This window comes from Hermetia illucens, chromosome 2 (genome assembly GCF_905115235.1).
Source record: "Hermetia illucens chromosome 2, iHerIll2.2.curated.20191125, whole genome shotgun sequence".
Lineage (NCBI taxonomy): Eukaryota > Metazoa > Arthropoda > Insecta > Diptera > Stratiomyidae > Hermetia > Hermetia illucens.
Genome location: NC_051850.1, coordinates 120,807,927 through 120,831,127, shown reverse-complemented (window position 1 = coordinate 120,831,127; position 23,201 = coordinate 120,807,927). Strand labels below are relative to the sequence as shown.

General features: G+C 40.9%; 1 protein-coding gene across 1 annotated transcript; it reads left to right on the top strand.

Annotated features, from left to right (window-relative positions):
* Positions 1–8,443: 8,443 nt before the first annotated feature.
* Positions 8,444–12,736, top strand: LOC119648543. The gene has a single exon (XM_038050312.1). The coding sequence runs from the start codon at positions 8,444–8,446 to the stop codon at positions 12,734–12,736; it is 4,293 nt and encodes a 1,430-aa protein (XP_037906240.1).
* The last annotated feature ends 10,465 nt before the right edge of the window (positions 12,737–23,201 follow it).

Below are 23,201 nucleotides of genomic sequence, written 5' to 3'. Positions count from 1 at the left end.
ATTACCTTGTAGGAGGCAATGTGGTCAGCATTGAGCTCGTCCGCGATTATTATCCTGATGATTTGATTCAGGTACTGATTCATAGCTAAACCGACTGGTATCCGACGTCAAATCGCGATACAAATCCCACTATCATCAGTGAGATTTGAGCTGCGACCTTCCGTACGATAGCCTTACGCTCTAACCACTCAACTCCTTGTCTCCTTCTTGTCCTCACATTCACTGCAGACAGCTGGCACAAAAGTCCGTAAGTTTTACAAGTTTTAATGTGACAGTGAATTGAACGGGGGTGAAGAGTAGCTTCCAGTGCAGGTGTAGGTGCCTTCAACTGTTGCCACAATTTTCCATCAGCCTCCATATGAAATTTGAATGGTGAAAGCCACCGAGTTTTGAATATCGTAACCTTGATGATCCTCTTAAAGGACAGAAAGATAACTCGATTCGATAACACCTATAACGATTGGGACATTCGAGGCTCGGGACGTATCGACGAATGATCATCATCCTCAACCTATTGGTAAAGTTATTCAACGAGGCTAGAGGCTCCATAACCGTCACTGCTGCCTCACCCTATTTCATGTTGAAGACCGTAAAATGTCTCTTGGAGATCCAACTAAGTGCAATTATGTCTATCCTTCTCCAAATATCAGCACGCCTGCCTCAAAGACACACAAACCCCCCATCACAAGGTAATTAGCAAAGTTGAGTGGTCGTTACACTACAAGAAACTTACGTTAGCTGCAAGGAGGCTCTAACCAGAATAGAATTGGAAGGGTGTCTTATGCAGTTGGTAGAATCCATGCCAAAAGCTACTCGATCAGAACTGTGACCAAATGTAGAACTCAGGGTAGCGCATCTACACGGTGATCTAGTTGATAGGAGTGGATGAAATGCTGTGCATACTGAGCAGGAACGACGTGAAATTGGTGGCATGTGCTAACAACTTGGCGATATTGGTTCAAAGATGTTCCCCCATTATTTTTTAAATAAGGAAGGCATGTTCGGATAGGTGCGAATATGGGCAACTTTGGTTGGATTGAAACCCTAGAAAGAAACAGGTGAGTTTATGATATCATCGACAAGTATACTCCGTGGCTGTTCTAATTTTATGCAGTATATTGAATAATCAAATATGTTACATCTCTAACCAAGTTTGCGCTACGTAAAACCACGCAACGCAGGAACAACAACAAATTCATTCCAAAACAAGGTTATTTCCTGTTAGCAACAACATATACGTGACCCACAACACCCAACTTCAAAACACCGCAAGTGCATGCAGATTTGATCTAGTAGTTCTTGTCAACATCAGTTTATCATTATCATAATCACCAATGGTGCAATAATCGGTACCCGACCTAGGCGTGCCTTAACTAGGAACCTCAGACATCCCGGTTTTGCACCGGGGTCCACCAATTCGATATCCCTAAAAACTGCATAGCGTCCTGGGCTGCAACATCGCTCTATCTGTGGAAGAGTCTGCAACTTTTTCTTTTTCTACCGTAGATATTGGCTACGGAATCGTCCGTCCTCATGGAGGCGGCCAAAACTTGTGTGGAGGATTCTTCCCTTGCACAACCAGAGTTTTGACCCTATGATGAGACGTTTCGAGCGGAGCAGTGCTTGTAAGCTGAAATAGCCTCTGTTGGTAGCCAACAACCGGGCGCGGATTTCATCGCCGTAGCTGCTACCAGTTGTGATTTTCAACCGTAGCTAGGAAAAATTATCAATGGTCTCAAAGTTGCAGTCTCCTATTTTTATTGACCTTATTTGACCGCTATTTGATGTTATTGCTTCTTTAGTTTTTGATACTGTTGCCATTATATAATTCGCTTTGCCTTCATTGGTGTCCAGCCCAGGATTTCGCGCCAATCGTCGCCGGCTTGATCTGGATGAAAATATATTGCACATGTCAAGTCGTTCTTCCCATGATGTCGACATCGTCAGCATAGGCCAGTAGTTGGATTGATGGTGTCCTACATATTTTGAACACCATGAGAACTACGTTATTCACAACACTCAAAGCTGTGCTAAATCTATTCCCTAATCATCGATAGAGAGCAGCTGTTGACCTACATAGGCTTGATACTATTGATGGGTGGAAAAAACACCAATCTTAAAGTCATGCCTTCATCATATTCTCGGTTAAACGTCAGATAGTTCTGATCCAAGCAAAAATAAATGGTCTGCAAATAGCCACGAGTTTTTTGAGGTTACAGACATAATAATCTTCACCTAAGAGTCACTTACGTTCACTGAAATCGAACTCCCGATAGTCAAGCAGCAGAATCATCAGCAAATAGCACCACCTATTCAGCAAGTGGATGGGGAGCTACCATTAGTTGCTGCTGGAACTGGACCAACTAAACGCAGTACTCTTGATGAGGATGTCAGGGCAGTCCAAAATCACTGACGATAAGGAGTCCGCTAGACTGGCTTGCGGAGGGTTTTGCTCCACAATGGTGGGGCTAGATCCAGTCTTTGGCATTAGGACACTCTCTGTCAAATCTACTTTGGAAGGCAACATTGCAATCGAATGAGAAATTTGAATTCCTGCCGGCGAAACAATTTTTTTTTAAAGAACCCGAGCCCTTTAGAGCAACTTTTTTAGTGATCCTTAGGAAGGGGGTATGAAAACAGGAGACTGTTCTGTGAAGTGGGAATCTAGGAAAAATAGCGATGGTAGTCTTGGTTAAATGTAAGAAACGTGGCGGCGAGAAGTAGCGAACCCTGTTTTTCCTATGCAGTTGCCCGGTCTTTTTAGACTTGGAAAAGGTTTTCTTCAATGAAGAATATACAGACTCTGCTTCAAAATGTGCTCATATTTCTAAAAGCCTGTAGACGGCACAGGCAGAAGACCGATAAACGACTTTTGGAAATAGTGGCTTGATAAAAGACCTTATAGCTATGGTTCTCCACAATATCTCAACTAAACATATTCTTATCTAACCAATCCCAGTGGTTTTTGTATTTCTAATTTCCGGAAATTCATAAAAAAATAACTTCTAATTACATTGCTATTCATATGGTGCTTAATGTGATATTCAATACGAAAATTTATGTCGCCAACCATGGAAAATAACGTTGGGAAATCTGAAAATCGTTCATCATTGTGATTTTCGTCATCAGATTCAAATTTCCTGTTACACCCATTTTTTATTCATTTTGGGTCATTGCAAATATAACCTGCTAGGAGCTAGTAATTGCTGTTGCCTACATGCCTGACACCATATATTTTCAAATTTGCATACTGCAATACTTTCGGAAAATTCACGACTCGCCAATTCGACTACAAAATAGAAGCATGAAAAACTTTCTACATAGAAAAGATACTGCAGTAGTTCCTGAGTATTTATTGCTGATGGAATCCATTATCCCCAATTACGTGATTAGGAGGCTGGATGACCAATGAAAGTTTGGCTATTAAACAGGGGATGAAACATTTCGTGACTAATGTCGAGAGAGCAATAAATCACAAACTGAACCAGTGGAAGGGGAAACACGTATCTACATTGTATATACATACGAACATACTTACGCAGAGATGTATGCGCCCTAGTGCCATTAATCCAACTTTTCTATCATGGACCCTATCATTAATTAAATGAAGAATTTTTTTGTCAGGAAGTCAATTGGGTTATACGACATTTTATTGCACTAGATGTTGAACTGATTGTAAGGTATTTCATGTAATTATTTAAATATATATAATAGCACATTGCTATGGAGCAAATAATGCAATTAAAGTTTAAAGGCCGTAATGCATATGCTTTTTATATGATTATTCGTGGCCGCTACTTTCAATTGAACCTCCTCGGACAAGAAAACTTTATCAGTATAATTTTATCCCTACCAACCAAAGGTAACTTTTGTAGCTTTTGAGAAAGCTATTCAACGTTATCGTAACTGGTCAAATGATTACCTTTTGAACAAACTGAGACAAGGTAGCTACACCGCAGGCCAGATGCTAAAACTAGGTGACTTTTGAAGGAAGTATTATTTCAGAGAGTTAAAAAGTTAGGAAATTGTGCGTCTCCATGTGCGTGATTGAATGGTATTCCATAATGCCAAGTCATATTAGGTAGTTAGTTCAGTTTACCGAGAGCAGTCGGAGCTCCAACCACTCAGATCTTTGGTATGCCCATTGTACTGTCCTTGGAAATCGCCTATAAAACTGCCTCTCGCCTACGACCTTCACAGGCTTTCGCAAATTGGAGGACGTTCCCCAGAGACAGAGAATGCGCTGCCTCTTCGTCGGAGAAAACCTTGCCAAGGTAACTTCGGCGGAAGGTCGAGCAGCTGCATACGAAGTGCAGGGCCTCATATTGATTGCATATAGCCGAGACCACCACTTCCATTTTTTCCATGTGGTAGTTTTAAGAGTAATGTGTCGTTAAAGGTCCTACCAGGGTTTTCATGTTCCACTTCTTAAGGCAGAAAAAAAATTGCCGTTCCCTGGGTTCCTTCAGCAAGATTTTCGCCTGCCGGAAAAGTTCAAAAATTCTCCGTTCAGCCTCGTGAATCCGGATGACGAACGTGGGTTTTGGCCTCACCATTGTGGATCCAGAACCTTGGCCAGCTAGTCTGCCAGTTTCGTCATTAGCAGTAATGTTTGAGTGCCTTCGCATCCACATCAGGAATATTTCGTTCAGTCGGCCAAGTTTCAGCAGTACCTGATGGCAACTCCTTACCAACTGGCATGATGCCATTGCTGTTTAATGCTGATAATGCTACCCGACTGTTGCAACAGATTCAAATAGTGAAACCCCTCTATTTTTGTCGCAAACTTTCTTCATTTGCCAATGAAATGGCATATATCTCCGCTTAGAGTATGGTCGTCATTTATCCGACAGGTCGAGCCATCTCCGTACTTAGATTTCCGGAGAACCCCTGCGCCTGATCCATCTTCCATGACAGACCCGTAGAGTAGCTTCTAATGCCGCTGTCGGCGTACTCCTCATTGCTCCAGGTATACTTAGGCAACTAAGCCTCTGAATCTGCGTTAGCGGCTTCCTGCTGTGAGCAAAGTTCAGTCTCACCCACCAGACGATGCATGCATACATCAAAATGGGTTTTGTTATGGATGTATACATCCACTGAATCCGTTTCGGTGAAAGTTCTCAGGTCTTACCTACCGCAGTCCTGCAGAACTAGGGAAATCTGGAGGATTTCTGATAGTAACCAGGATGTGATGCTTGCACGTCACGGAGTCATGTCATACTAGGGCTGGTGGGTTCATTGTTGAATGATTAGGATTGTATCCCTTGCCAGTGGGGAGGTTCAATACACAGAACTTATGCTGTATACATGCACAAACAGATTAGTGAAGAAGCAAGTGAGGACAATAGATACGTTACTGGGGATGCACATAGAAGCGGAAGGACCTGCATGGTCAAAATTCATAGATTTTCTGGAACGTACTACAACCATACCTACGAGAAACTAGTATATTGACTTAATCATTATTACAGCCCCTCCCCCTTGCATGTATTAGAATTCCCCTTTCTTGGCAGTATATGGTTACAAGAGGTATAAATACCAATTCATGCTGGATCCTCCTCTGTTGAAATCGATCGAAAACTATGGCACAGTTAATTTGGATTCAGTTTGTGCTTATGACTTGCGTAGGTTGTATGGAGCGAAAGTGAGGTATATAGGGCTAACGTTAAATGCTGCGAAGTATACGCTGAAATATTATCTACAGCTCTGCTAGCAAATACTCTTGTCGACATTATGCTGCAGCTGGCGAGGTGAGTAATATCATATGTACCGTAAAACAAAGCCCGACGGGAATTGTGCGATTGGAAAAACAACGGTATAATAACGGCAGTGGCTTCAGCAGCTGAAAATAATTTATTCTTTTAAACTTTGGAAGTTCGTTCATTGATTAGAACCTGTGTTCTACCAGAACTTCTGAATTATCATTTAGGATTGGCAACGAATTCGAAGAATAATCCGCTGTCTTGAAGGATCTGGTTGGAGTCTCAAAAAGAAGAGGTTCTAGATTATAATCCACAACCTGTATATATATTAATTAAGCAACTCTTCTGGAGTAAGAAGAAATTTTATGATTAGTTTTTTTTTTCAAAATGGAGCCTTTAGGACTCTATAAACAATCTAAGATTTTTCAAAGGTACTCCGTCGTGAGCAGTAGAGCTTACTTGGATAACCACCGAGAAATATAAAAAAAATTAATTTATGAACGGCAGCGAAATACACAGAATTTTTCTGGGAAAATGTCGAGCCTAAGAAAATAAATTGCATTTTGGAAGAAAAAAATTAATTTTTTATGAAAAGAAAATGAAAAGAAAAATGTAATGACCCAAAGTGCGATTTCGATGGTCAAACGACCATCTTGTGCGGCCGACGATAACGGCTTGCCTCTTTGCTAACCAGGCTCGCGAATGTACGGGGCCCTGAACACTTCGATTCATCATGTATCATTACATGCCACTTAACCGATGCATGGGTTGCCTTGGAATCCTCAGGTCATTAGATTGGCGGATGTCCTTTAATTTAGTGAGTTCCGGGAGAAGAGGGGAAGATGAAGTCCTCAAATCAGAAACAAAAAATTAACTGGAATCCATTACATTCTATTCAAACCAAAATCAAATCTTTATATAATAATAATAATAATCGTTGGCGTAAGAATCCAAATTGGATCAGGGCCTTGAAGTGTGTTAGAGCACTTCATTTAAGACCGTAACGGTACACCACGATAGACTGTAGGAGACAATGTGATCAGCATTGCGCTCGCCCGAGATTATTACCCTGATTTGACTCAGGTACTCATTCACAGCTGAGTCGACTGGTATCCGACGTCAAATCACGATACAAATCCCACTGCCACCAGTGAGATTTGAACCGCGACCTTCCGTACGAATCTTTATATACCAATCGGTAAATGGAAGGTTTTGTGTATGTATATCCTATATAAAAATATTTGATTGGGATTTGGCCCATTAGTACCTAGAATATAACGTAGTGGATATATTATGCCAGAATATTCACTTTCGCGTGATACTGACATTCAAAGTCTGCATTTAAGCGACAATTTTGACTTACTATAACTTTGTCAGTAATAGTACGATTTCCATCAAAGTTGGTAGGATCATGCTTTATATTATACCTGTTGAATTTTTTTTGATACTTGCCTATTGTAATATTTTCTCTTTCTTTACACATACAACTTGAAGTCTATGTAATTGTAATCAAAATTTTTGCTTGCATTTTTCTATAAGTTAGTCTGAGCTAAACTCCCGAACCGCATATATCGATAACCCATAATATTTCATTTTCGCTTATATTCTATTCTTAGTTTTAAATAAAATAATTGAATTCAACCAATTGTTTTAAAATCTGGTGCCGAAACCCGGGAACGTAAGTCGGAATACCTTTATCGGAACGTAAGTCGGAATACCTTTATCGGAGTGAGAAAAAAAAAAATAAACATGGACATAACGGAACGAGCGGTTTATCGTGGGCAGTTAACGAAATTAACAAATAGTGCGTCCGAATATTTAAACAGCTCAGATTCCAAAAGTAATAAAACGGAAGACATTGATCTTATTGAAGACGAACTTGTGAGCTTTATCGAACGCATAAATTCAGTTTTGGGTACGTTACGAAAATGCAATGATGAAATTCGACCTTCTATAAAGCTAGAAAATGCCCAGAAAGAATTTGAAACGATTTACGAGTATGAGGATAAAGCCGCGAATATTTTATCGCACCTAAACCAGAGACTTAAACGGTTACGAAAATGCCGCGATAATCTTGACACTTCATCATCATCTAGCCTAAGTATTGAACGAAAAAAGGAGCACACATTTAGCTTTGCTAAATTGCCAAAACTTTCGTTAAAAGTTTTCAGTGGTCATTTTCATGAGTGGCTCCCTTTCTGGGAACGCTTTCGTGTAGCGGTTCATGACCGAACGGATTTAACCGGTGCTGATAAATTTAATTATTTATCAAATCATTTGGTTGGCAAGGCGGCAGATACAATTGCTGGTTTTACACCAACAAACGCCAACTATGATTCGGCTGTTTCTTTGTTGCTGGAACAGTATGGAAACGTCGATAAGCTCGTCGATCATACGATGCAGCAGCTGATGAACCTTTCTCGAATAAACTCTCGTCATGACGTGACAAAATTGAGGAAATTATACACAGACATAAGAGCCCATACAAGGTCACTTACCGCACTTAATGTTCCATCGTCACAGTACTCTATAATGCTGAGAAGTTTAATTCTGCATTGTTTGCCTCATGATTTAGTGATCGATTTTCATAGGCTACATCCGAGTAAGCAAGATAAAGCTGCACGTTCAATCGAAGACGAAAATGCATCACTATCGGTGGGTACTAGCGAGCAAAGTAGTTGGGTGGTGATCAGCTAAATGATATTCTATCATTTATTAAAGAAGAGATCTCCTCTCTCGAAATGGCCGAGCTGACAAATGACCGGAGAACGAGAACATCAAAAGTCGCAAATACATGTAAAACGGCTGCTGGGTTACTCACCACTGCGAACATAGCTGAGTTTTGCTGCTTTTGCAAATCAAACAGTCATTTAACGGAAAATTGCAAAACGACGTTATCGCTTGCAGAGAAGAAGACAATTTTGAAAAGCATGGGGTATTGCTTTAAATGCACCAAAAAGGGACACAATGCTAAGCGATGCTTCAATAAACGTGTAAAGTGTTCTCTTTGTGGAAGTAATCATGCTACGTCTATGCACGACCCAACATACCGACCTAAAGCTAAAAATACAACAACAGTAGCACCTTCAACAACAACGGTAGCACCTGCAACAAACCCTTGTGGCTCAACAACAACATTGTATGCATCAGCTTTACTGCAAACAGAAGAGGTACTTCTTCGAACGGCTACTATTATAGCTTCGAGTAATTCAAGTTCTGTGCCAGTACGAATAATTCTAGATGGTGGCTCGCAGCGTACGTTTGTCAAAGAAAACATTGTAACGAAACTACAACTCGACACACATGATACCGTTAAGCTACGTATTTTACCATTTGGAGATTCGAATAACTCTGAGCCAAAGCTCTTTAAACGCGTTCGAATTAAACTACGTAGTTTACATTCAGACGAGGCGAACGAAATCCTGGCTATAGTCGTGCCAGAAATTTGCTCTACTGCATTCCAGTATGTTCGTAGCACAGAATTGGACATCCTTGGCCTTAAGTTAGCGGATACTTCATATTTAAATGAAACGGAATTCGAAATCGGAATGTTAATAGGGGCCGATATTTACTGGTCCATAGTAAAAGACGACTTCAAAAGAATAACCGACAACCTTGTCGCCATTGACACCATTTTCGGATGGACACTACAAGGACCTATATCGACCCAAGGCACGTCAGTAACATCTACGAATCTCAATGTTGGTGTAATTGAGGACAACTCACTTGAATCTTTAGTTGATCGGATTGAACGATTATGGGTTGTTGACGATATTACATCAAATCATCATAAGCTTCAAGTGGATGATATTATCGAAAAACACATTCGGAAAAATGGCACGCGATATGAAGCATCATTGCTATGGAGAAACGACGAATGCACTATTGATAACAACCGCGGTGGCGCTCTCAAAGGACTTCGACGTTCATTGGTGAAGCTTAGTGAGGATCCGGAAAAGTTAAGGCAATACGATGAAATCATACGGGAGATGATTTCAAGTGGTGTTGCAGAAATTTGCGATGAAGCAGAAAAAACCAACGAACGGACTTATTTTATGCCACATCGACCGGTGTATCGGGAGGAAAGAGAGACCACAAAAGCGCGTATTGTGTTTAACGCATCAGCACGATCTGGTGGTAACCCCTCCTTAAACGACTTATTGTGGTCAGGACCAAACCTTTTACCAGACATATTAAAAATGATTTTGAACTTCAGGCTTGGCAAACATGGAATTAGGGCCGATATCGAACGAGCTTTCTTGCAGATAGAGCTGGCACAAAAGGATCGAAAAGTACATCGTTTTTTCTGGATTTTATCCTTGGATGATTTGCTTTCAATAATCATTCTTCAAATGAATAGGGTAACCTTCGGAGTCACCTGCAGTCCGTTTCATCTGATTGGAGCATTGTTGAAACATTTGGAGGATGAATCAATCAATTTTCCTGAAACCTGTGAACTACTAAAAGAATCGTTTTATGTGGATGACCTAATCGTAAGTGTTGACGATTTTGAAGACGCTGTAAAATTGTTCAACGAAACACGTGAAATATTTTCCAGAGCATCGATGAACATACGTAAATGGAAGTCGAACAACGAGAAACTAAGGCAAATTTTCGATACAAATGAAAGCAACAATATTTCAAAACACAAGGTGTTAGGACTCATATGGTTTATGGAAATTGATACCCTTGCAGTGGATCTGGAAAAGCTTAGTCAACAGATATCTTTCGATGTAGTAACGAGACGAACCATTCTTCAAACGTTAGCATCTGTTTATGACCCTTTGGGAATGTTATCACCATTTGTCATAAAAATGAAGCTCATTTTCCAAGAGGCTTGGAAACAAAGTTTGGCATGGGATGAAATTTTACCGGCATCAATGCTGCACGAATGGAAGAAAAGCGTATCCGAAATACATTTACTACGAGCCCTTACGATTTCTCCCTATGTATTCGATTCACCACATCAAGTTGAGAAGCAGCTACATATTTTCGCGGACGCGAGTCCAAAAGCTTACGGATCTGTTGCATACATCAGAAGTAGAAATTTGGATGAAACCATTCGCATTTCGTTTTTATATGCAAAAAGTCGACTTGCGGCTATTCGTGACAAACCCATAACACTACCCAAAATGGAACTATGTGCTGATCTGGAAGCCGCAAGGATGCGCTGCTATCTTGTTGAAAAATTAAGAGTGAAATTCGATTCAATATATTTATGGACCGATTCAAAAATTACTTTATACTGGATTCATAGCAGTAAATTCCAGAAAGATGTATTCGTTTACAACCGAGTTCAAGAAATTCAGCAACTAACCGCTAACGACAACTGGAATCATTGCCCAGGATCAATCAATCCCGCAGATCTATTGACTCGGGGTGTTTCTGCACAAACTCTACTGAGTTGCGAGACCTGGCTTAACGGACCGTCTTGGTTATACAACGACATTAGTGAGTGGCCCATATCCGACCAAGATTTCGAAACTCCGATGACCGCAGTTGATTTTTGCCTTTTAACTATTCCTCAGTCGACCACTCAATCTGACTGTGCAGTACCTGATAATCCAATACAAATTGAACGATTCAGCAAATACCGGAGGCTTCTTCGTGTTACAGCTTATGTGCTTAGATACGTTGACCTGCTTCGAAAGAGAGTAGGTTTCAAAGAGCACCTGACTGCGGATGAACTACGGAGAGCAGAACTGTTCTGGATAAAAAGGGTTCAATTTGAAGTTTTCAAAGAAGAAGTAAATGCTCTTAGCAACCGGCAATTGGTTCCTAAGTGTTCGAAGATTTTGTCATTAAACCCCTTTGTCGACAATGACGGAATTTTACGTGTAGGCAGCCGCCTAGGTGAATTGGAGTTGGAATTTGATGAAATGTATCCAGTTATTTTATCGAAGAGCTCACACTTAACGTCTCTTATCATTATCGAAGCTCATGAAAAAACATTTCATCGTGGAACGAATTTTAGGCTTGTTTATCTGCGAAAACGATTTTGGGTGATCAAAGCTCGCCAAGCGGTCAAGACTATAATTCATCGTTGTTTACTCTGCAAACGTATGAAAGGAAAGGCAGGAAACCAACCATTCGCACCTCTGCCTAAGAACCGATTGTTAGCCTCGCGCCCTTTTGAAATAGTGGGTATCGACTTCGCAGGCCCATTATTTGTTCGCAGTTCTTCCAATGAGAGCAACCGGAAGGCTTACGTATTGCTTATCACTTGTGCGGTCGTACGAGCCGTGCATTTAGAATTGACGCCAGATCTGACCACAGAGTCTTGTGTGCTAGCATTACGGCGATTCTTTGCCAGACGAGGTGTACCAAACGTTATATATTCGGACAATGCAAAAACTTTTAAAAGAACGACATTGGAGTTTCAACAGTTGAGGACGACGATACAATCTGAAACTTTCCACAACTATTTAGCAGAAAACAACGTTAAATGGCGTTTCATTGTGGAAAGAGCTGCCTGGTGGGGCGGTTTTTGGGAGAGATTGGTACGAAGCGTTAAAGACGTTCTAAAAGTAGCGATTCAGCGATCTACGTTAACTTTTGACCAGCTATATACTTACTTAACTGAAGCGGAATTCGTGATTAACGCTCGACCACTTACCTATGTTAGTGACAACGAACGCGACCTCTCTCCTTTAACGCCTGCTCATTTTTTGCTCGGTACTTTTCCTTCAAGCTTAACAACAGCTTCGTTTCAAGAAGCCGACAAAAACATTCGAGCTAAGTGGAAGGCACGATTTCGCTTCGCAGATTCATTTTTTAAACGATTTCGGACGGAATATGTTCAATTACTTCGGTCAGCGCATCATGGGCCTACAAAATTCACACGTGAATTGAAAGTCGGCGATGTTGTGATAGTACACGACGCTTCTATTCCACGGCTTTTTTGGAAGCTGGCGACCATTGAAAGGGTATTTGTCGGCCGAGACAACCGAATCAGTTCATGCGAGCTACGTCTTCATAATGGAGTTCTCTTGAAGAGATCAATTCAGCATTTATTTCCATTAGAAGTAAATTAATTAATTAACTTGGCGGCGGGATTCTTTTTGATTCTTGCCTATTGTAATATTTTCTCTTTCTTTACACATACAACTTGAAGTCTATGTAATTGTAATCAAAATTTTTGCTTGCATTTTTCTATAAGTTAGTCTGAGCTAAACTCCCGAACCGCATATATCGATAACCCATAATATTTCATTTTCGCTTATATTCTATTCTTAGTTTTAAATAAAATAATTGAATTCAACCAATTGTTTTAAAAATACCCTATATGTAAAATCTTATCATTTTAGGATGAACTTTTTGCAGTCAATTATTAAAAACTTTAGTAATATACAATTATCAACTTTATTTCAACAGTTATCGGTATGGAAGGGAGCCTACACACCATACAGTGTGATTTTTTTCAGTAGACTCTCAGAATAGGTCTGAGAAAGAAATGACCACTTTTCAGCCCCCCCCCCCCCTCCTCCTGTGTACATTAAATGTCAAAATCAGCTTTGAAAAGCACTAACCGAGACCTTTCATTAGATACCTCCCATCGCTGTATTTGGTGAAAAAAAATGTAAACCCCCTTCTGCATCATCATCATCACCATCAACGGTGCAACAACCGGTATCCGGTCTAGGCCTGCCATAATAAGGAACTCCAGACATTCCAGTTGTGCGCCGAGGTTCACCAATTCGATACCCCTAAAACCTGTCTGGCGTCCTGACCTATGCCATCGCTCTCTTATGCAGGGTCTGCCTCGTCTTCTTTTTCTACCATAGATATTGCCTTTATAGACTTTCCCGGCTGGATCATCCTCAAGTGACCCGCCCACTATAACCTATTCAGCCGGATTTTATCCACAACCGGACGGTCATGGTGTTGCTCATAGATTTCGTCATTATGTAGGCTACGGAATCGTCCATCCTCATGTAAGGGGCCAAAAATTCTTCGGACGATTCTTGTCTCGAACGCGGGCAAGAGTTTGCAATTCTTCTTGCTAAGAACCCTAGTTTCCGAGGAATACATGAAGACTGGCAAGATCATTGTCTTGTACAGTAAGAGCTTTGACCCTATGGTGAGACGTTTCGAGCGGAAGAGTTTTTGTGAGCTAAAATAGGCTCTGTTGGTTGACAACAACCGTGCGCAGATTTCATCATCGTAGTTGTCATCGGTTGTGATTTTCGACCCTAGATAGGAGAAATTGTCAACGGTCTCAAAGTTGTATTCTCCCATCTTTATTCTTCCCGTGTGACCAATGCGGTTTGATGTTGTTGGATGGTTGGTTTTTGGTGCTGACGTTGCCACCATATATTTTATCTTGCCTGCATTGATGTGCAGCCCGAGATCTCCCGCCGCCTGCTCGATCTGTATGAAGGCAATTTGTACGTCTCGGGTGGTTCTTCCCATGATGTCGATATCGTCAGCATAGGCCAGTAGTTGGGTGGACTTGAAGAGGCTCGTACCTCTTGCATTCACCTCAGCATCACGGATCACTTTCTCGAGAGCTAGGTTAAAGAGGACGCATGGTAGGGTATCCCCTTGTCGTAGACCGTTGTTGATGTCGAATGGTCTTGAGAGTGATCCTGCTGCTTTTATCTGGCCTCGCACATTGGTCAGGGTCAGCCTAGTCAGTCTTATCAATTTCATAGGGATACCGAATTATCTCATGGCCGTGTACAGTTTTACCCTAGCTATGCTATCATAGGCAGCTTTAAAGTCGATGAATAGATGGTGCAACTGGTGTCCATATTCCAACAGTTTTCCCATCGCTTGCCACACAGAGAAAATCTGATGTGTTGCTGATTTGCCTTGAGTGCCTCTTTGGTATGGGCCAATGATGTTCTGGGCGTATGGGGCTATGCGGCCTAGCAAACTAGAGGACAATATCTTATAGATGGTACTCAGCAACGTGAAACCTCTATAATTGCTGCACTGTGTGATATCTCCCTTTTTATGTATGGGACAGATAATGCCTCGTTGCCAATCGTCAGGCATTGATTCGCTGTCGCTGTCCCTTGGGCACAAGTTGATGAACCACTTGGTGTAATTGATCGTCTCCATACTTAACCAATTCGGCTGTAATTCCATCAGTTCCTGGCGACTTATGATTTTTTAGCGGATGAATTGCACGGACTGTTTCTCTTATACTTGGTTTTGGGAGCATTTGTCCGTCGTCTCCAGTTAGCGGGACTTCCAACTCGTCGATATTTTGATTGTTCACTAGCTCATCAAAGTACTCAACCCATCGCTCCAATATGCCCATTCTGTCGGAAATCAGATTTCCCTCTTTGTCTCGGCAGGATGAGTATCGAGGTGTATAAGGCTTCATCCTGCTGACTTGTTGGTAAAACTTCCGCTCCCCGTGCGGTTTCTTTCTGCATTTTTCGAGCTCACAGACTTGTTGATTCTCCCAGACTTCCTTTTTCCGTCTGTGAAGTCTTTCTCCGCTCGATGGATTTCGTGATAAGTCTCTGCGCGTGCTCGCGTTCTTTGAGAATGCAACATTACTCGGTTTGCGGCATTCTTCCGTTCCGTCGCTAGCTTACATTCATCGTCAAACCAATCGTTCCGACTCCTTTTGCGGCTGGGGCCAAGTATGTTTGTGGCCGTATCAATGATAACGTTTTTCAGGTGGTTGTGAAGATCATTTGTTGCTGCTTCATCTCCAGGTCCGCTGTTGACTGCGGTTATAGCGGCATCCATTTCCCTCTTGTAGGTATTGCGGAGGGCTGAGTTGTGGATGGCGTTATTGTTAGCTCTGACCTGTTTGTCAGAGGGGATTCTGGGTGATGTCGTTATTCAAGCTTGGAGCACCACACCAACGAGATAGTGATCCGAGTGTATATTGATCCACCTATACGTTCTGACATTCATGAAAGCTGAGAGGTGGCGGCGTTCGATGAACACGTGGTCAATTTGGTTGAAAGTGGCCCCGTCTGGAGAGTGTTTGTGGGCCGCTTTCCGCGCAAACCAGGTACTTCCAACAACCATTTCGTGTGACACTGCTAATTGAATAATCCGCAGTCCGTTATGGTTTGTATTTTGGTGTAAGCTATGGGAGCCAACGTATCGTCTGAATACGGGCTCCTTCCCTACTTGGCTGTTAAAATCCCCAAGTATGATTTTGATATTATATCTAGGACAGGCTTCGACGGTTCGTTCTACTGCCTCGTAGAGGGTATCCTTCTCCGACTCTGCAGTCTCCTCTGTAGGGGCGTGAACGGTAATGAGGCTTTGTATAACTGGCTCAAATACAAGATAGAACCATGTAACTAACTGTATACGTTGGCGTTCGTACTTTCCTCTTTCCGCGAAATTGGGTATCAATTAGTAAAACTGTTTTTGATAGTCAGTAAGCCACTTTTAATAAGCTTTTGTGTAAAACAAAGCACTTTCTCGCGTTGCTCTTCAATCACTTTTTCCTTAATAGTCGGTCCCGCGGAACTCATTCAATCGTTCCGAAAAAAACAATTTCGATAAGATAAATAAATGCAAAGTCCAAATGATAGAAGAACAACAGAGCCGATTTCCGAATTTGCGGCTTATCGCTAAATGAATCGCTCAAATGCAACGTTAATATCTTTTCAAATTTGCATATAAAACCGCGTGTATGCACAACGTCCGTTAATATCATCGCATATAAAAAGTGGTACTTCCAGTTCAAGTAGTACTGGTTACTGCAGGAAAATTTCTCAAGATTTCAAATATGAACCGCGTACTTAAGCCTCTGATATTTGAACTAGCTTTGCTGCACATCTAGGTTGAACTCTGCCAACTCGATTACTCCCACTACACACTTATTGATGCACTTGCCGTGGGAATTCAAATCCGATCACTGTACTCCGAAGATTAGTTAATAATTTCATCATCTGACCTATTTCCTGATTCGAAATGACCACAATCGCCCGGGCGAATCAATAACGGAGGAATTCCTTCGCAAACAGCTTCATCTTAAACAGTCAAGAAACTAGCCCCCCTGTCATCTCTTCAACACCCCCTCCATCCAGCTGATCCGCAGTCCAGCTCATCAGCCAGATCGCATCCGGCTTCTGTTGACTCCGACCTTGAAATTCAAGTATCAGGACTGCGGCCGCAAAAGTAAATATTATATAAAATTTGCTCATTGCTAAGTACATTACATTCGGCCCAGCGAGAGGCACGATGTTAGCCTTGGATTCAACGATAGCAACAACATTACTTTTGTCCGATCAACGTTCAGTTTGTAATATCTGTAATGGATTTTTGTTGGTCCATTTTGTCCGGTCCAGCATTAAATTGATGCGGACTTAGGACCCCACAACTCTCAAAACGAAATATTTTCAGCTCTGGCCACGCTCTGGTTAATAATGCGGATTTGCGCTCAATATAATTCGTAGTCATATTGTGTTCTGCAAATTATACAAAGGAGCACTCAACATCTGCAAGCCGCTTCGGTCGCGCTGCTCCCAGGACAGAGGTCAGGCAGCGTCTGACGTCATCGCCTAATTTTTGTGTAAAGGAATAATATTATTACGTAAAACCTGAAAATTTTTAACTGGAAATGGCTTTTAGGGAAGACTACCCAGCATTCGTTTTTTTTTTAATAAAACAAAATTAATTATTTTAAATATTAACTTTTTGATATAAGTGAATGTCAGGATGAGCATTAGGAACTTGAAAGGAGTAAATTTGGAAAGCTAAGGGGCGCTAAAGCGTGAAAAAACGAAAATATTTAAAACTAATAATTTCTGTGGGAAAAAATCCTAGAAATGGGTTTACTTTTTCCTGTTTGCAGATACTTAAGTGGATAAGCGGACGACTCTACGTAATTTGTGTTAATAAAAATGCTTGCCATGCGAGCTGGTGCAGATTTTTGAAATCCAATCCATCCAATCCATTTACAGATAGGCAAGTAATAGCAGTATAAACTACATAGCTATCCAACTATTTCAATTTTACAGCGCAAGCCAAAGTTTACCTTGAAGGAATGTATTATAGTAAGAAACAGACGGTCGGAATAAAAACATCAGTAGAAAGGCAACTGGGTTTCAAACGAATCGCACTCGTAACGACTGCTTTAATGACCAATGTTTTGACATATAAAAAGAATGAAACTTACCGAAAGTACATCCCGAACGATCTGGAAGGAGAAGTCAAGAAATTTATGATCAATTTAGACGAATAGGAAACCTGAAACGCGTAACAATAAGCAAAAACAAACTCGGTCTAAAAATAAGCAGGAAAAAACGATATTAATGACAAGTGATGATGGTCAACAGATCCTATTACTTCGCCCCACAGAAACTGAAAAGCCAAAAACTAGAGAGGAAAAATAAGTTTTTGATTTGCAAAATAATAATAACAATTGCATATGTATTTCGGGGCAGTTGCGACTGGTAGGTTATACGGTCAGAAGAATGGCTATTGGTTTGAGTGGTCGAAGATATATACCATGGAAAATTCGCCTTGATAATGCTAACCCGAGTCAAGTCAGCAGTGGCTATGGAGTTTTTACAGATCAACCAATGAATCCCCTCAGAGCATCCCTATAGCGCTGCTTTCGGTAACGGACGGAAAATAAATATTGGGGTGGGCTTTGGGGGTTACCGGCCCAGCATGTTGAGCACAAAAATATGGTTGATACTCACCAGTTTGGTCGATATTACGTGTCAATCATACATAGGCGCAATAATTCACGGTTCATTGAAGTGTACTTCAGCTCTCTCAAGGACTTTCTGACACGCCCACACCCCACCTCCACCTTCACCACCTGGGGAGTAGATTCACAGCATGGCGTAGCCAGCAAAGCAAATGTCGAAAGCTTTCTCTAAATCGATGAAGAACAGGTGCCACGCAGAACTTCCCGAGATTTCGCACCGGCATCGGAGCTCGAGCGCGTCTCGCTCGGCATCGTTCGCAGCGGTCAATAGAGCTCCTCCCGATTTCCCAGTCAGCCAGATCTTATGACACTTCCTCAGGGCGTAGCCGACAACCGGAATAGTACCCAGGGAAAGACAAATTTTGTGTAAAATAAAACCTTATTAAAATGGATTCATTGTCCATCGGTCTGTCTGTTTGCCGAACGCATTTTTCTCAAAAACGGCTACATCGATGAAATTCAAAATCTGGAAAAAAATCACAGCGGAGTATCTAAACTAAATCTAGGTCTCAAAATACGCAATACATCCGTTGCACAAATAAAGTTAATAATAGTATATTAGCATATTTTAGAAACTTAGCCGGAAACCCCCCTTAAGTTCATGCTGGAAGTACAAGTAGCAGTGGTATAAGGGATAACAGAAGTTTAACGGGAATGCAACTATTATCAACAAAGTTATAGAAGGTGAAACCTTTACATTTTATGTGAGTTTCGTGCATTCTGAAACGTGTATGATGTCATCAGAACATATTCGAAACAATTCGACAATGCCGCAACAAAGTGAGCTCATATGAATCGGATGGTTCAGAGAAACATTTCGTTTTCGGTTTTTAATCATTTATATATCAATATTAATTACTCGAGACAGACATATGTATATATTTATATATATGATATATGCTAATGAAGTTTTGTGGTAGTGTCTAATTCAGTTAGATACATATACTTCTAAATTAAACCTGCGGTATTCAATAAATATACTATATATGTACATGCTGTGTACGATCAATTTATACATGTGAGCATAATACCTACATCTGAAATATATACGTACAACCTGTAATTTGAAAAAAATATGAAGGAATAATTTAGAGGCTTCACTCCAGGCAAATCAGCAACACATCAGATTTTCTCTCTGCGCCAAGTGATGGAAAATCTGTTGGAATATGGACTCCAGTTGCATCATCTATTCATCGACTTTAAGGTCGCCTATGATAGCATAGCCAGGGTAAAACTGTGCACGGGCAGAAGAGAATTCGGTATCTCGATGAAATTGATAAGACTGACTAGGCTGACCCTGACCAATATGCGAAGTCAAATAAAAGCAGCAGGATCACTCTGAAGATCATTCGACATCAACAACGGTGTACGACAAGGGGAAGCCCTATCATGCGTCCTCTTTAATCGGGCCCTCGAGAAAGTGATCCGCGATGCTGAGGTAATTGCAAGAGGTACGATCGTCTTTAAGTCCACCCAACTACTGGCCTATGCTGACAATATCGACATCATGGGAAGAACCACCCGAGACGTACAAATTGCCTTCATACAGATCGAGCAGGCGGCGGGAGATCTCGGGCTGCACATCAATGCAGGCAAGATAAAATATATGGTGGCAACGTCAGCACCAAAAACCAACCATCCAACAACATCAAACCGCATTGGTCACACGGGAAGAATAAAGATGGGAGAATACAACTTTGAGACCGTTGACAATTTCTCCTATCTAGGGTCGAAAATCACAACCGATAACAACTACGATGATGAAATCCGCGCACGGTTGTTGTCAGCCAACAGAATCTATTTCAGCTTACAAAACCTGTTCCGCTCAAAACGTCTCACCATAGGGTCAAAGCTCTTACTGTACAAGACAATGATCTTGCCAGTCCTCATGTATTCCTCGGAAATTTGGGTTCTTAGCAAGAAAAATTGCGAACTCTTGGCCGCGTTCGAGAGAAGAATCGTCCGAGGAATTTTCGGCCCCCTACATGAGGATGGACGATTCCGACCTTCCGGTTGTGGATAAAATTCGGCTCAATAGGTTACGGTGGGCCACTTAATCCGTATGGATGAGGATGATCCAGCCGGGAAAGTCTATAAGGGTAATATTTATGGTAGAAAAATAAGACGAGGCAGACCCTGCCTAAGATGGAGCGATGGCGTAGGTCAGGACCCCAGACAGCTTTTAGGGACATCGAGTTGGTGGACCTCGGCGCACAACCGGGATGTCTAGAGTTCCTTGTTACGGTAGGCCTAGACCGGCTACCGGCTGTTGCGCCGTTGATGATGATGATGATATCGGTTTATTACATATTCTTAAGATTTTAGTAAAAATTGGTGAAAAATTAGGATTTGTATCTTTATTCAATTCTTCAAAAAAAGGTCCCAAGAAAAGCAAGAAGAGGGCCTTCACACGGAGTGACCCGCTTAAGATTGTTGGTAAGTTGGCCTTCTTAGTTTGATTAAGGAATTTTTCAGCAGGCATTCCTTATTATAATGTAATTATTTTTCAAGTCAAAAAAATTATTATTATCTTTTCTATTTTCTGTTCAAATAAATTTATAATTTTTTTTTCTTTTATCATTTGGGAATATAGTATCAAAATGAGCTAAACTTAATAATTTCGGAACCGGTCCTCGTTACTTCTAGCTGCCTGTAAACCACTTATGTAAACGGGTATGTTTGGAGATGTCGCAGTAGGGAGGGAACCCTATGTGTCATGTCTCATCGATATGTAAGGCAATATCCAATTTCCATCAGCGGCCAGCATTAATATCTTCTCCCGCCCTGAAAGAGTTGCTGTGCACATATACCCAAGTAGGGGGAATAGACTCGAGTCTGCAGAGAACTAATCTACTGTATATCTTTCTCAAAAAGCTTTCCGGAGGTTATCAGATACCAGGTCAACCGAAATGGTGTTTGTACTTCAAGATCATTTCTACAGGATGTACCCCCGGCCTGGCGAGTTTTTGGCGGCAGGCCCCCTCTGGGAGTTTGATGATAGTGATTATTCCCATATCGTGGGCAGAACTCTTAGCGGGTGTAATGCCTGAAATTTGGCAGAGGCGTTAGACAACTAGTTTAAACGCTGAGCTTTCTTATCCGTGTTTGAGGGGACCGCAGGATTATGTCCACATGAAAGGCACCCAAGTTAAGGACGTCATCTAGTGTGAACGCCTTTTTTTTGTGTTTTTTTTTAAATTTTTGTGTGAAGAACTGAAGATACAAATCGAATTTTTTACCAGAGATTCATTAATATCTTGAGCGTGCATAGTTTCCAGCCCGATGGCGTAGTGCGTTATTGAAACACAGAGCAATTTATACACCCATCTCCAAAAAAGGTGTTTTTCTGCTGCCACGGTATCATCTTAAAGAAAAAAGTGAATGCTACAGAATGAATCGCAATAATCCTAGTTTGCGGACCGTAGAAATATGTTCTGAATAAGTCGTGCAAAATTCAAAGAATTTCGTTGGATAGATTTTGGGCTATGGTGGCAGCCGATTTTCAACATGCGGTTTCGAGAAAAACGCATTTAAAAAGTAGAATGCGATTTTTAGCCATAAAATCTTAACTGACCATTAATTTTTTATACCTAGTCCATAAACCTTAGGTTTATTCAAGAAACACATGTACTTCCTTGGCTTCAATTCTTGTCCTTTTAGCGAAGTCATTCGAACGTCATTCGGACCGCTGAATACGAGTTTTATTACGCCGATCGACATAAATCTGGCATGTGACTTATTCCGCGTTTAACACTATAACTTCCGAACGACTCCGAATATCAAAAAATTACTTTGTCCATATATTCTACCCTATATCTAGATACAATTGATGCAAAAAAAGTCGATTCCGCGGATCCGACACGCGGGATGACCCCCTTAAACTTCGGGAAATTTTTAAAAAGTTAAAATTAATTTAGCCTAGAATTGAGCTCTATATAAAGCTGTTATATTCGTTTTTATAGAAAATTTTCCAGTTAGGTAATCATACTACAAAATGTGGATCCAAGTTATTCTTAGAGTTTTACCAATAACACATTGTTCAATATTGACCCCCTTTAAAAAGATAATATTATATAATCCAGGAAGTGAACTGGGATTAGTGTATGTACATACGCTGATATTCTTAACCGAAATTGAACCTTGCTCTACCAACCCGCAAATGCACAACGTTGCCATCCGCAACAGTCTGAGCAAACCTTATATCTGATTAAATTTAACTTTGTTTAAACATTGCAATTCTAATAAAAGATACACAAATTACGTTAATATATTTGGGTGGATGACACTAAATCTATTTGAATTTTCACATACGCACAAATATCAACAGTCGGAGTCTGCTCAGATAAGATTAAAATGACTTTTATAACTTCCATGTTTTTATTTTGTTTTTCGTTTATACATAAGATAAAAGTTACATCACTTGCCATGTGGCTCTAAGCTCTTATCTTATTTATCTCCTTTATCTTTTCCTCCGGAGATCAATGAGAATTATCAGATAAATTCATGAAAATATACATAACTCGGTTAATGGCAGAAATAAAGATATGTGTGTTATTGTTGGGAGTTTAATAGAAATTTCAGGACACGATAGTCAAATAATTTATACATGAAAGTTGCAATTTGCTCTTGCGGGCACGACTGTGGTTCATTTAGGTCGTTAATGGATAATGAACGGTCCTTACGTGGCAGGAATGCTGGATATTTGATTGTAGGGAATCTGTTAAATTTGTCTGGTTGCTAAATAAAAATGTACGATAACTGAAGAAAATCGATGCTGGGGAGCAAGTTAGAATGAGAGTATTTAGGCTGCGCTCTGAGGCTTTCGGGGAATTTAAAAGTGTTATCAATTAGGTTGA